Genomic DNA, 14284 nt, shown 5'->3' with positions numbered 1-14284 from the left:
TAAATGAAGAGAGTTGGAGCCCTACTAAAAGCGAGATTCGCTCTCTATTTCCTAATAATTTAGGGTTTCTATTTCTTACTTACCCTCCAAGCAACTAATTAACCCTAAACCAATACCCTCACCGCCCCATTGGCACTCCCCCTCTCTATATCTATATATACCACTCACTCTTTGCTCTCTTGCTTTTGTCTGTCCCATCAACAACAACACACGGAAACCTAGTTCACCACTCGGCTACTGCACTTCATCTTCTCGTGTGTTGTTAATGGAGATCAATCATTCCCTTGTACCGAGTTTTTTCCGCTTCAAACCCACCGATCAGGAACTCATCGGTCGCTTCCTCCGCTACTTTTTGGTGGAGACCCCGCGGCTACTGCCCCCGCCACCGCACCACATCTTCATGCACAAGTGCAACCTCTTTGGCAACCACTCAGAACCCTCTGAGATTTGGGAGGCCTTTGGAGGAGGAGGAGCACTTCAACTTGCTGCTGCTGACCAACCCGCCTTGTATTTCTTCTCTGAACTGACGAAGAAAACCCCCAAGGGTTCGAACATCACTCGGAAGATGGGAAGAAACGGAGGTAAATGGGACGGCAAGGCAGTCCCTGCATGGGTTGAGGGAACTGACGGAACTTCTACCTGCATTGGACTAAAAAGAACCTTCTGCTACAAGAATGTATGCTCAGAGGACCATGGCGCTTGGTTACTAGACGAATACAGTCTCTTTGCGGCTCCAAGGAAGCGCAAGAGCCATACAAGTTACGATTTTGATTATGTGCTTTGTCGGTTAAGGAAGACGTCCGACAATAACAAGAGAAAGTGCCCGACTTCATCATCATCAGAGGATGATCAAGTGACAGCTTTGAAGAAGAACGACATTAACAAGAGAAAGTGTCCGACTTCATCATCATCAGAGGATCAAGTGAACACTTCGAACAAGACGACGAAGAAGAAGAGCGCAAACGAAGAGATCGAAGGTGATCATGATCAAGAATTACCACTCCCAGCAGATTCTGGAATTGCTGCAAATGGAGCTGTAGAAGAGAATGTTTGGGATCCAAGTTTATTAGAGAAATATTTGCTTGAAACCCATGAAGAGGAACCTTTTAATTCAAGTTTCTACAACGAATGGATCGCTGCGGATGGAGGAGTACAAGAAGCTTATCATCCAAATGCCTACGAGAACGTGCTCGACCAATCATATTACAGCAGCAGCTACCCGAATAATGCTTGTTTGGAAGATCAGTTCATGCCACCCGTTAACATTGCACAAGAGATATTGTAATAGTTCTGTCTAATTTTCCACTGCCAGTACAACTTAGTTTCGAACATCTATATACAAATTTGATCGGCTTTAGTCTGTTTCGTTCCCGGTGATCATATATATAAAGCTATCAATGATCCGAGTCTGATTTTCCAGTAAATGTACTCTGAGATTTGTTAATTTGATGCCAAATAATGGATTTTCTTTTTAATTTACACAAAACAAATATTTTCTTGTCTTTAATTAATCATCATCGAACACAAAGCTTAAACATTTTAATCTCCAGACTGCCCTTCACAACCCGTGCGCTTCATTAATTACCACGTGATTTAACGATTAAGCATAAAGCATAAGCGGGTTTTGGGAGAAAGAAAGTAAAACTAACTTGAGATGCAAGGCACTCTAAACCAGTGTGCAGTAAACGTAGACAAGCCATTAAAGCAGGGTAATAAAATTAAGCAAGTGGGCAAGGGATTTTTATTTCAGTAAAAACTGTAAACTTTGAACAAAGATTACTCACACTTGTGTGCTTACAAATTACAATAAGATCACCAGACATGTCTATTACCTCAGCTGTATAAGGCCCAAGGTAGCTTCTTCCAGGTGATTGGTCATCATTCACAACTCTAGTTGTCAATTGTTGCCTTGCAGGTTGCCTCAATTCAACCATACTGACATTAGAAGATCCACACAAGCCTAAATTTTTGGTTACTTCTGTATCAAATGGGGCAGCAATGTTCAAAGATGCAATTCTCACCGGTGATGTGAGAAAACCAAATTTCTGTGTACAATTCTGTCTTACTCTATGACTGCATCCATATACTTTGTTGATCACCTTGCCAGCATCACTCTGCTTATCATCTGTCAAACCATTAACAGTACATCCGATAATGTTTCTTCTTTTTCATTGTATCGCTCTTCCACTTTCGCTTTGTTTTCCAAGCTACTTGCTATTTTCCATTGTGCTATTTAACTGAACACCGAGGATTCACATAGAATCTGCATCAACATCACTCAGCGAAACGAACAGTCAAATTGGGCTCACCTACTAATCCAAGTTCTGAAAGAAAGCAAAAGAAAGTCTCAAAGTTAAAACAAGATTGGATTGAAAACGTTCAATCAAGGATATGGGGTCTTAAGTTTAATGGATGCTCAACTCCTGAAGAGAAAACGAATGTACCTACCGCCCTTTCCAAAGACGACAGTGCGGTCACTTTGACATTCATCTCCTTCAACTACATGTAAAAGGGGATAAAAATACAATAGAATACATGCCAAGTACAGATCAAGAGTTCCAACCTTATGATGATGATGATGAGCTACTTCCGCCTAGACATGAGGAAGATCATAGAAATGAAGAGATTGTTGATGAAAATTTTACTCATAGGTGAGAGTTAGATGTTGAACGAGAAAGATTTGTTAATCTTCTTATATCTAGTTAATACATATTTCACATTTAATTGTCATGCAACTATAATGTGTTTTTTTTTTTTAAGAAACAAACATATATTCTTAATAAGTATGTATCATTTTGTTAATGATCATTATTTTTTTAATTGAATTTTCATTAACACTTTCATCAAGTTGTATGCTAATTATATGCAAAAAATACTTATGAAAAAAATATTGAGAATTATTAAGGAAAAACGCTTTTTTATTTGGCAACCAAATACTTTATTTAATATAAAAAACGCTTCTATACAATACAGAAAACACTTAGTGATTGCATGCCAAACAACAAACTGCTTCCTCATAAAAACGCTACGCAAAAGTGCTACAAACAAAAAGCGCTAGTAAGTAAAAACACTTTCTAAAATAGCACATCCAAATGAATCCTAAATTATTTGCAGCATTCTTCCAATTCATGGTTCTTGCTTCTTAATAAGGACTCTTGGAGATGCTAGACAAACAAAACCCAACACAATCCAAATCACTTTCTATGGCGCGGCGCTGCTGAACAACCACCGGAGAAATTGGCGCAGCGAGAAGCCAAGTTAAAAAAAAAAAAAAAAAAAAAAAAAAAAAAAAAACGAAGTTCAAGTTTGGTTTGGGTAAATACCAAAACTTGAAATTCTTGAATCATTCCCCTTGTTTTTATCCAAACAAAATTCCATGGATTAGTGGTTTCTTTAATTTTCCCTTCTTTTTTTTCCAGTTTATTAGTGTCTGCATTTTTTTTTATTACAAAATCCAATTTTTTTAACCGACCAAAAAATAATGGTAAAAAAGAACAAAAACTTGAATGTAACAAATTAAACGCGTGGTTTATTAAAATGAGTAACGGCTATGAAACTTTGACATAAATGTGAAGAGAGTCCTACTAAAATTGGGATTCTCTCTGTTTCCTAATACAATCACGACGTCCTAGAGTTAGGGTTTCTAATTTCTTACTTACTCTCCAAGCAACTCTCTCTCTCTCTCTCTCTCTCTCTCTCTCTCTCTCTCTCTCTCTCTCCCTCCTTAGTTGTAATTGTAGCTGTAGTTGTGATCAGTCCTAATTGCTTGAGGAAATTGTATTGAATCCCTTTTATAAATACCAAACCAGACTACGCCATCTCTAATCGTCTGTCCCATCAACAACACCGCACAGAGCCTATACTCCAGTACTGCACTTCATCTTCTCGTGCGGTGTTAATGGAGATCAATCATTCCCTTGTCCCGACCGGTTTCCGCTTCAAACCCACCGATCAAGAACTCATCGGTCGCTTCCTCCGCTACTTTTTGGTGGAGACGCCGCGGCTACTGCCCCCGCCACCGCACCACACCTTCATGCACAAGTGCAACCTCTTCGGCAACCACTCAGAACCCTCTGAGATTTGGGAGGCCTTTGGAGGAGGAGGAGGAGCACTTCAACTTGCTGCTGCTGACCAACCCGCCTTGTACTTCTTCTCTGGGCTCACGAAGAAAAACCCCAAGGGTTCGAACATCATGCGAAAGATGGGAAGAAGCGGAGGTAACTGGGACGGCAAGGCAGTCCCTGCATGGGTTGAGGGGACTGACGGAACTTCTACCTGTATTGGACTAAAAAGAACCTTCTCCTACAAGAATGTAGGCTCAGAGGACCATGGCGCGTGGTTGCTAGATGAATACAGTCTCTTTGCGGCTCCAAGGAGGCGCAAGAGCCATACTAGTTACGATTTTGATTATGTGCTTTGCCGGTTGAGGAAGACGTGCCCGACTTCATCATCATCAGAGGATGATCAAGTGACCCCTTCGAGGAAGAACGGCATTAAAAAGAGAAAGTGTCCGACTTCACCATCATCAGAGGATCAAGTGACCACTTCAAACAAGAGGAAGAAGAAGCAGCGTGCAAACGAAGAGATCAAAAGTGATGATGATCGAGAAGTGGGATCAAAACAAAACATGAATCTGATCGATGTTGTTGAGGAGGAAGAAGGACAAGGCAATTCTTGTCTAACTAGTAATGATCCGAGATTGACCATCAAGGTTGCCGAATCAAACGAAATAGTAGATAAAGCGCCGACCGATGGAGCAGTAGAAGAGGAAGTGCTTTCCCCAACAGCTTTTGCCTTAAAGGAATTTTTACTTTCTGAACCCGAGGAAGTGCTTATGCCAACTGCTTCTGAGGTCGATGGTGATGGAAGAGTTGAGGAATTATATGCTGAACTCAAAGAAGTGTTGCATCCAAGTATGGATGATTGCTGGGATCGTCTCCAACTGCAGTCATTAGACGGCGGCAACTTCTGGTCAAGCACTTTTATGGATGAGCACCTTAATGTTTAAGGGTTGTAGAAGCGACCGGCCTTAGTTGGTACTGAAGATTTTGTACCGGAATTTTTATCGGATTTAGTGATCAGGTTTAGTTAGTGTTTCTTACAACATTGGTGCAACAAAATTTGTCTGCACCATATCAATGTACTTTGTCTTTCCACTATAGTAGTTTACTCTTCGATTTGCTAATTTGATCAAATATTTACTCTGTTTTATATGTTTACTGTTTCCTTTTAATTTGCATGAAAAGAGTAAGTTCGCGTCGACAGTCTAACAGAAAATCAACTTAATCGCATTGCAGAAACAAGCGTAAACTTTTCGAACACAAAGCTGGATTAACTCGAAATGTTTAAGCATCAGCAGGTTTTTGAGGAAGAAAGAAAACCTTCCTTGATATGCAAGGTAGTCCAAACCAGTTTGTAAAGATAAAATGTGAAAAGCAGGGGAGTAAATGCAATCTTCATCAAGCCATCAAAGAAAAGAGGTAAAGTAGCAAGTGGGTAAAAAGAAGATTTTTATTCCAGTAAAAACTGTAAGAACTGAAGTGTTACAACAATATGCCATCAGGCAAAGATGACAATAGTTCCTCTAAATTATTCAACCAAACCACAAGATCATCAAGCACTATAATTGGATGAAATTTGGAGACATAGTCAAGTCAATAATCTGAGGATAAGTGGTGACAACTCTACTCTTCCCACCACATGAACCGCTTCTACATTGAGGAGCTGGAGTAGTCAAATCTATTACCTCGGCTCCACAAGGCCTGAGATAGCTTTCACCCGGTGACTGATCATCATCCGCAACTGTAATTGTCAATTGTTCCCTTGCAGGATGCCTCAGTTCAACACTACTGTCATCAGAAGATGTGGTAGCCACATTCGAAGATGGCATTCTCACCGGTGATGTGATAAAACCAAATTGCTCTGTGCAATCTTCCTTTACTTGCTGACTGTCTCCATATACTTTGTTAATTGTCTTTTCTGTATCATCCTGCTGATCATCTTTTGAATTATGAACTATAAAATCTGATAATGGTTCTTGCTCTAGAGTGCCGTCATACAAGAATTCATCACATTCTTTTTCATTGTAGTACTCAGAGCTTCCTACTTTATTGCCGATATCATTATGCTGATCACCTGCTGAATTTTGAACCATGACGTCCAATAATGTGTTTTCCTGTGGCGAACTACTGGTACACATATCTTGATCACATTCCCTTTCATTGCACCAATCATCTTCATTTTCAAAAATGTCATCAGATAGTTTGGTTGAGGAAGGAAGATCATCCATGGAGCAAACTTTGACCTTCACCTGCTCCGGCAGGCGTGGACAGCCAGCAGAATGCTTGGTGTACAGGCTCGAAAAGAAGTTCACAGTGAGGTTCAAGCTGATGATCCAAACAAACAAAATTTCACATCCCATTAGTACTATCAAAAAAGCATTTTTACTCATTCACTCACAATTCTTGCACTAACTAATAAAACGATACCTGTTCCATGGCGGAAGAGTGAGCATTGTGTATGCAAGCTTGATCTTGCTGACAAGTCCTCCAAGGGTTTTAAAGTTTGCAGCAGCCTGCCTAACTGCCCTTGATACAGTTGGATTCTGCCAGGCCCATTCAAACTGCAATTTCCAAATCCAGTCGATATAAATCAGAAATCCTCAAGCTAACATGATCCCAACCAAATATTAATACATAACTGATTTCAAAATTGGTTCCAACCCAATGTGGGTTCCAATAAAACTGGAGATATCCTCAAATGAAACATAATTCTCAAGAAATTGGAGTATGGAAGTTCCCAAATTCCAATTAATAAATCTTCATATAAATTTGAATCCAATAAATCAATAAAAAAAAATAGAACCAAATGGATGCTAAATTAGTACAAACTCAATGTAGGACCCAATCAAACTGGAAACATCCACAGTTGGCACATAATTAGGATATAATTCTCAAGATTTGCATCTAAGTTGATCCCAATCAATCATAATTGATAAATTAACTATATTTGGAGGGAAATAAAGACAAAAATGTAGAGACCTGGAGAGCAGAAACGTTTGTTGGGAAACCATAGATGCACATGACCATCTCCCAAGGCCGCTTTCGCTTCGTTCTCCAGGCTCCTTGCGATATTTCTCCGTTGTGCTGCCTTATTCGCCGCCGCGGATTCACTGTGAACCTGTATTCAGCATCACCCAGATAAACAAAGGGGTCACTTGCTAATCCACTTTATAAAAGAATGCAAAATAAAGTCTCAAAATTTAAACAAATTCAAATCAGATAGTGCCAAATGAACAAACAGCGAAATTGGGCAGAATTATTGATCGCAATTCTAAAAGAAAGTTTCAAAATTTACAGAAATTCAGATGGAAACATGATTGAATCAAGAATGATCTGATTATTCTGAACTGATTGGAGATTGAAAATTAATATAAGTAACTAAGGAAATTGGGAAATTACCCAATATAAGTGTGACCCTTGTAGCGAGGGCTGCGAGAGTTCAACAGATAGCAAGCAAAGAATCGACCTTCTCCTTCTTCTTCTTCTTCTGCCATCGCCGTTGGGGTTTCAGGGATTTCTGATCCTGCCTTTTTCTCTGCCTCATCTCTCTCTACAGAAAGGTATACTGAAATGGGAATGAATACGATTCGACCGTTGGAATATTTTACCCCTATTTGACTGTTTGAAGGCCACGCCATTCGACGGTCATGATCTGTCGGTGGTGCTGAAACAGAAACCAAGTTTTTGCCACGACACTTTCTGTTTCTTTACTCGCAAAAAGAATTGGCTGATTAGTTTAGTATCATTTAAATAATTCTTTTTATCCTTCTTGGTATTTGACGAGTACAAATTCTACAGTGATCTAGAAAAAAATTTCAACCGTTAAATTTTAATTTTTATAATATTTAAACAAAAATTTAATCTTTAAATTTTTTAGAATATCATATACTTTAGAACACTATTAAAAAGTGTAAGAAGTGGTACAAGCCGACCATAATTATTTTATTTTATTTTTCTAAAAAGGGGACCAGGCTGTCTACTTTTTCGAGATGCAATTCACCAACGACATGAAAATCGAATTCAGAACGTACCGTGTGAATTAAAAAAAAAAAAACCTTATTTTGCAATTTTCTTTAGTTTTTAAAGGGATTTGATTGATTTTCTTTCAATTAAATAGCTTCTCGATTGTGTCAGACACATCATATAATCAGTTTCCTCATGTTATAATACTGGTTTCAAATTCCTCCCAATAATAAATTATTTTTTTTAATACATAGATATTTTTACATTAAAGGATGAAGAGTTCGGCTAAGTTACATAATGAGCAACCTAATTTGGTATCGAATTCACCATCTACGAGATTCGAATCCAAAACATTTCATTTACAAATGAAGAGGAATAACACAATATCATAATATTAAGCGGCTCCCAAGAATCAAAATTAAACTTTATATTAATACAGTTGGACTTTATCTTGAAAAAAGGTTAACCTCAAGATCTGGCAAACTTTATTCTGAAATTTTGAAGGGAGATGGCCTTGAATCAATCAAGTTGTGGAAGGTTCATTTCAGTATGTCACATCCTCCCACCAACCAATCAGTAAGCAATAGCAGGCCAACATATAGTCAAAAGGTTGGCCAATCAGGAGAAATAATGAACCCAAAAGTACAACAAAACAATAAATCCGAATCACCATGTCAGAAAACCTAGCACAATTTAAGCACAAAAATTAGGCTACTCAACTCTGACTATTAACTCCATAGTTTACAGGTAGAACGTTGGCCGCGTCCTTCTAGTGTATGCCGGGGAATTCTATGCTCCGGGAATTTAAACCTTTCAGATTATTGGTCGACGTTATATTAATCAATATCTAACGGTTAAAAATCCCGACCGGAGAACCATATAAATTTTGGTTGATGGCCCTTCTCCAACAGCAGCTCGTCAAGGAATGAAAGTACAAATGCCAATGTCAGGTACATGGAGTTTGCTTACTATTACCATTACAGCAACAGAAATCCAGGTCATCCAAATCTGAAGATGCAATGTAGAAATTGGCAAGCTAACCTCCTATTTAGCGGCAGAGACGTCAAGAAGCAATTCGAAAGAAAATACGAGCCAATGCCATTGATAAGTTGCACGTAGAGAGTCAATTATCTGTCAGCAAGCTCAAGTAGAAGTAGGTCTAACAATATCCTTAAGTTTGTCTTCTACACTTGGTTAGTTGGTTCATGTTCTTAAAATGCATCAAATTCATTTCTGACTTGTCAAAACATCAAAAAATAGAAGATATCAACTAAGGAAACAATAGCTAACAGATTTGAGACAGAGGGGAATATACAAGGAGAAAAGCATTAACAAGGAGCAATTACCACTCTACAAAAGCGTCATATTCCAATTCGTTTGACGAAAAAGAAAAAATTACACATTACAAGCAGAGAGCATCAACCGTTCACAACCAGAATTCCAGAAATGTAGAATCTTGCCTAAATAGTCACATAGAAAGCCAGCAAAAGAAACTACCATTACTATAGACAACGAATCCACATCTCAAATAGCAGTAACACGAATGGCATCACAACACTTCCTTCCAAATGCCCTAACATCGTCAACAAACATTAGCTCATAGGATACGACAGCAGCATTCAGCAGCATAGGTTACACATTCGCATGTGGGCATGTAGGAGAAAAAATCTCTATATTGGGCTGCAAATCGCAACCTCGATTAACCATAAACCAGCAGCCATGAAAAAGAAAAATTTCCATTATCCCTAACCACGAAAACACAGAAATTCCCTCACCATAAACAGACAATTGATCCTTACGCTTGTGAATGCAAGCATAAGCATGAATATTGGTGTATCCCAACCTTCGATGTTCTAAACGAGCGTTTCATAAAATCCTCTCTCGGCCTTTTCGTTAACATCAAGTATAGTACCTATACTAATCGATTAATGAACACTCAAACGGGTTAAAGTAGGAGACTTTCTTATATAACTGACAACATGCTCTCTTTATAAATAGCATTAGCAAGGAAAAAGTATAATGTATGAAAACCGCCGAAGTTTGCAAGCCTTAGCTTTATGCATAGCACAGGGAATAGCATGAGATAGAGGTGGATTATGTCTTGGTGAAATTTCTCCACACGACACTTGATTAGTTAATACAGAAACCAGAACCAGATAGTGTAAAATAGCAAAATTACAATACAAATTGGATTGATATTGTTGCTGAATGGTAGTAATTACAGCTACAGCACACCATATGCAAACATCATACAACATTTCGGATTTCGTTTCAATTGGGACCTTTCAAAATTACAACTTCTTAGATTCTTAGTAGTCAATCTCAAACCTGGACTCGTGTGAGATTCCCAGCAATTATAGCATCAATCCGACTGCTTCGACGCCGTCGACGACGCCAAATGCCTCCAGAGGTAGCGTCCGCTGGCCATGTCCACGACGGTCCAGAACCCCGATTCCACGGCGGAGCGAACCTGCAAGAGGACACAAAAGAAGCGAAATTTGTTAAAACGGAGAGAAACCCAAAAGAGAAAGCAGAAATTGTGCAGGGATTGAAGGACGAAAATGGTTTGGGAACCTTGGAGAATTGGTGGGGAGATTTGTTGGGGTTTTCGAGTTGGTAGGTTTCTTGTTCATCTTGCAGCATTTCCAATTTGGGGCCGTCGGATTTGAGGTTTCTGAGGACAAAGAAGCCGGCGAGGGTGGCGGAGAGGAATATGAGAATCAGCCGCAGGGGACACATTTCTCCTTCTCAATCTGTTAAACACGCACAGAGAAGGACAGTAAAGAGGAGAGAGAGGGGGGAGGAGAGAGAAATGATTGAGAAATGTGTTGGTTATGAAAAAGGAGGGAGTGCTGTTGAAGAATGACAATGGTGAGAGGGAATGGTCAATTTTATTCTGTTTTGGTTATGGAAATGAGGTCATGACTTAAACTAATTCAAAGTATCGCGATAAATGCATTTGGCCTAACCAAACACACATCCACACACACGTCTCAAATTAATTGTCTAATTGCTTGAACATGACTTCAAGCATAAAGATTAGCATCTATAAGATGAGGGAGCGAGAATAAGAAATTTCGGATGCAAGAATAAATGTTCTTAATTAAACAAAGTTTTAAGTCTTTGAGTGAATTTTTTTTTATTTTGACTTTAAAAAAATTTCGAGTGCACTAGTCCCATTGTCAAGTTGTAGCATTAATAAATAAAATACGCCTTATAACACCCTTGTTTGAAAAAATTAAACATTAAAAATTATAAAACATTGTTTGTATTTTTTCTTTATAATGTGGGGAACATGCAAGTGGTGGATTATTTTGGTAATTTGAGTGTTATTTTTTAACCCACTGCTTCCTGAATTTAAACTTTACTTTCTCTCTTTTGATGTAGACTAGTGTAAAATATCGCTTGTACTAAAAAAGTTGATAAATATAGTCATACTAAATTGCAAAGCGAAGAAGCTCAAAGTTTTCTCCCAGTTATGAACCTATGTAAGGAGATTAGCATTTTCATCAAACTTTTCTCCCAGTTATGAACCTATGTAAGGAGATTAGCATTTTCATCAAACTGTCTGCCCATGAACATATGAGCTGAAGATGCTAATTATAGAATGGAGAGGGGGAGAATTTGTCTTTTGATGTGACATAGAAAGAAGGATTTCGGATGAGTCACACAATGAGTCAGTTATAGTTTGGTATTAAACCCGTCAAATAGGAAGTCGAATTTAAGACTTCCTACTTATGAGTGGAAAATAATATCACTATATCATACTAACATGATAACTTGTTTAAAAGTCCTAGTGTTAGATTAGTCTCCCCTGCCCTACCCTAATCACCAACTTATATACTTACCCCACAATCCAGCAATAAAAATCAACTGCGTCTTCAAGAATTCTACCTTTATTTTGCTTTTTCTTGTTTTACATGCTCTAGTTTAGTGCTTTGGCATAATCTAAATCAACTAATTGAAAAAGTCTTTATGTATAGAAAGTGCTTCTTGGGCTGCTTTGCCATGTCTTCTGCCCCTAGTATGTCCGTCGTGTATGAGTGCTTCTTCGACTGCGGTTGTCGAACCAATCGTATGAAGGCATTTTTTTTCCCCTGTACAATGGAAAGTCCACCAAGTTGCATTTGTACTGGTTTTCCACTATCCTTTTTAAATGATCGACGATAGCGCAGCCGCCCGATAGTGCAGCACTTACAATCATCAATGGCTGCGCTAGCATCATGGCCGGTGACTGATGTAGACCTGTAAACGGGTCGGGTTTAATCCGACCCGTTAAGTTAACGGGTCATCCGAACCCAACCCGTTAAATTAACGGGTCATCCGTTAACAATTATTATTTTTTTTTTTTTTGCATAGAATTTTTTTTTTTTTGTTAAGACTTTATTGAAATTACTAAAACATCTTCAACTAACGGGTCTAACGGGTTGACCCAAAGTGACCCGTTATTTAACGGGTTGTTAACGAATTCACCCGTTAACGACCCGACCCGTTAAGCATCCACCCAAATATTAATATTAACGGGTCGGGTCGGATCCAAAATGCCAGCTGATGCCAGCGTAAACCACTAATACTGCAGTGTTAAAGGCATAACTTGAGAACACGTGAGCAACTGCATTTTGCACCAATCAGCCGAAAAAAGCCATTCCCTATCTTAAAATGCTTGCTATCAAATGTAGAACCTTCAATTTAAAACTAACTCTCATTTAACTTGCCCAATGTCAACTCAACCTTCATCGTCACCCCTGCTAATCGAGACAGGCATTGCCAAACTATATCGGCACCCCTGCTCAATCTGTGTAGGCGAACAATCTGCATCAAACACATCCGGCACCTCTATGAGTTTGAGACTTTTGGCTTCCAAGCCAAAACAATCGTACAAGCAGCACGCCGCAGCCTAGAAGTTTAGATGAATTCACATAACAAAAGGTTCTAGAAACAAATTCCATGATACCCGTTACTACACATTAGACTTTGGCAACACGGGGCAATCTTCGCTAGCACTGTTCTTAAACTTCGAATACCAGCTCCAGATTTCGAGCTCACCATCACCTGAAATAAGAACCAAACCTGGAGTGTTACGTTGTGCTTATCAACTGATTAGATAACAATATACTCCATACCGCAGGTTGGACCAGAGACTTATTTGCTTTCAGACTCTGCAAAATCAGATATATTGACTAAAAATGATAGTATTACTGGAGAGAATGCTGCTTATATGCTGTATAATGTCAGTATAAACAAGCCACACTGACCTCTTCAATTTGCATTGCACAAAGTGCCACATCAATTGGGAAAACCGTATCCGTCTTGGTCAATAAAATCTGATACATATGTGCGCATACACCAATTGAAGATAATAGAGGAATATGTGGTTTCTTGTACCACATTGAATCGGTGTAACCGAAGAAGTAATCCCGACATTGGTTTAAAATAATACTTTTACAAGAGTGTGTCTACCTTTCCATCAAGTCAATGAGCTCATGATCCCTTGGCTTCATTCCCCATTTTGTATCAGTACGTAAACACACTCGCTTTAGACCAACTCTTGTCGAAACATACTCCTTCACCTACAGAATTCGAAGCGCCCGAAAAAACAATTATATTGGCACATATACGATTTAGATATTCGGATTCACTCGCAAGTATACAGTTTTATTCACCAAATTCCACTTTAGAAATGAAAAGGAGAACTTAAAGTTGTATGCTCACAAGCTCCACCCAAGCGTTCTTAACTTCTTTAGCATAAGCAAAGCCATACCAGGGAAAATCAACCAGGCAAAGCTTTGATCCCAGATTGAAGAAATTAATGGTCTGCGAAAGAAGCAAGCACATTCGTCGTCAACAAACTGAACAGCTGATGAGATCATAGCAACGAAGCCTATTTTATCACATGAGTAAGACCAGGCTTGTCTGACGTTCGTACAACTCCCCATTGTCCGGTAAGTACAATAAGTAGTGATGATTTCCCGACGTTCGACCTCCCTGAAAAAGCAAACAGAAGCTAACAACATTACTTATTGTCTCACTTAGGAAATTCGCATACTCGTTCCTAAAGTACGCGAATGAAAGACTTTCATTCTCGTACTTAAAATCATTGGAAAAAAAAAAAACCAGAAAAGGTATCGTTTTTCTTTGTTTTTACGTTTGGTTTATGCTGTAATAGGATACCATTGCACTGCATGTTGCATGAACTTTCTAAGAGCGACCAAGAGTACGAGATTGTCCCCATCACAAATTTGATAAACCAGTCTGGTAAG

At 38.8% G+C, this 14284-nt stretch overlaps 4 protein-coding genes across 5 annotated transcripts; 1 reads left to right on the top strand and 3 right to left on the bottom strand.

Annotated features, from left to right (window-relative positions):
- Positions 1-265: 265 nt before the first annotated feature.
- LOC126589318 (protein CUP-SHAPED COTYLEDON 1-like) lies at positions 266-1285 on the top strand. Its single transcript, XM_050254586.1, has one exon. The coding sequence runs from the start codon at positions 266-268 to the stop codon at positions 1283-1285; it is 1020 nt and encodes a 339-aa protein (XP_050110543.1).
- Positions 1286-5493: 4208 nt separating this feature from the next.
- On the bottom strand, positions 5494-7738 carry LOC126591525 (structure-specific endonuclease subunit SLX1-like). Its single transcript, XM_050257229.1, has 4 exons — positions 7461-7738; positions 7041-7179; positions 6489-6622; positions 5494-6386 (listed from the first exon to the last, which is right to left on the bottom strand). The coding sequence occupies exons 1-4, from the start codon at positions 7697-7699 to the stop codon at positions 5621-5623; spliced, it is 1278 nt and encodes a 425-aa protein (XP_050113186.1). The 5' UTR covers positions 7700-7738; the 3' UTR covers positions 5494-5620.
- Positions 7739-9331: 1593 nt separating this feature from the next.
- LOC126591526 (uncharacterized) lies at positions 9332-10926 on the bottom strand. 2 transcript variants are annotated; one of them, XM_050257231.1, is made up of 3 exons: positions 10599-10926; positions 10353-10494; positions 9332-9597 (listed from the first exon to the last, which is right to left on the bottom strand). In XM_050257231.1, exons 1-2 carry the CDS (start codon positions 10761-10763, stop codon positions 10387-10389), a joined length of 273 nt encoding a protein of 90 aa, XP_050113188.1. In that variant the 5' UTR covers positions 10764-10926; the 3' UTR covers positions 9332-9597; positions 10353-10386. The 2 variants fall into 2 exon arrangements, with proteins under 2 accessions (XP_050113188.1, XP_050113187.1); XM_050257230.1 differs by lacking the exon at positions 9332-9597 and having other exon boundaries at positions 10064-10494; positions 10599-10925.
- Positions 10927-12721: 1795 nt separating this feature from the next.
- LOC126588373 (uncharacterized) lies at positions 12722-13588 on the bottom strand. Its single transcript, XM_050253461.1, has 4 exons — positions 13280-13588; positions 13148-13183; positions 12986-13076; positions 12722-12836 (listed from the first exon to the last, which is right to left on the bottom strand). Exons 1-4 carry the CDS (start codon positions 13412-13414, stop codon positions 12751-12753), a joined length of 348 nt encoding a protein of 115 aa, XP_050109418.1. The 5' UTR covers positions 13415-13588; the 3' UTR covers positions 12722-12750.
- Between the last annotated feature and the right edge of the window lie 696 nt (positions 13589-14284).

This window comes from Malus sylvestris, chromosome 11 (assembly GCF_916048215.2).
Source record: "Malus sylvestris chromosome 11, drMalSylv7.2, whole genome shotgun sequence".
Taxonomy (NCBI): Eukaryota; Viridiplantae; Streptophyta; class Magnoliopsida; order Rosales; family Rosaceae; genus Malus; species Malus sylvestris.
This window is presented reverse-complemented; position numbering and strand designations above follow the sequence as displayed.

Excerpts from the sequence above, each read along its gene's own strand:
- LOC126589318 (XM_050254586.1), top strand. The coding sequence starts at position 266 with ATGGAGATCAATCATTCCCTTGTACCGAGTTTTTTCCGCTTCAAACCC.
- LOC126591525 (XM_050257229.1), bottom strand. The coding sequence starts at position 7,699 with ATGGCGTGGCCTTCAAACAGTCAAATAGGGGTAAAATATTCCAACGGT. Across the intron at positions 6,623-7,040 it reads CAAACGTTTCTGCTCTCCAG|TTTGAATGGGCCTGGCAGAA; the intron begins GTCTCTACATTT and ends TGGAAATTGCAG. Across the intron at positions 6,387-6,488 it reads ACTCTTCCGCCATGGAACAG|CTTGAACCTCACTGTGAACT; the intron begins GTATCGTTTTAT and ends TTGGATCATCAG.
- LOC126591526 (XM_050257231.1), bottom strand. The coding sequence starts at position 10,763 with ATGTGTCCCCTGCGGCTGATTCTCATATTCCTCTCCGCCACCCTCGCC. Across the intron at positions 10,495-10,598 it reads CTCCCCACCAATTCTCCAAG|GTTCGCTCCGCCGTGGAATC; the intron begins GTTCCCAAACCA and ends GTCCTCTTGCAG.
- LOC126588373 (XM_050253461.1), bottom strand. The coding sequence starts at position 13,414 with ATGTGGTACAAGAAACCACATATTCCTCTATTATCTTCAATTGGTGTA. Across the intron at positions 13,077-13,147 it reads AGTCTCTGGTCCAACCTGCG|GTGATGGTGAGCTCGAAATC; the intron begins GTATGGAGTATA and ends TTCTTATTTCAG. Across the intron at positions 12,837-12,985 it reads TTGCCAAAGTCTAATGTGTA|ATTGTTCGCCTACACAGATT; the intron begins GTAACGGGTATC and ends TGTTTGATGCAG.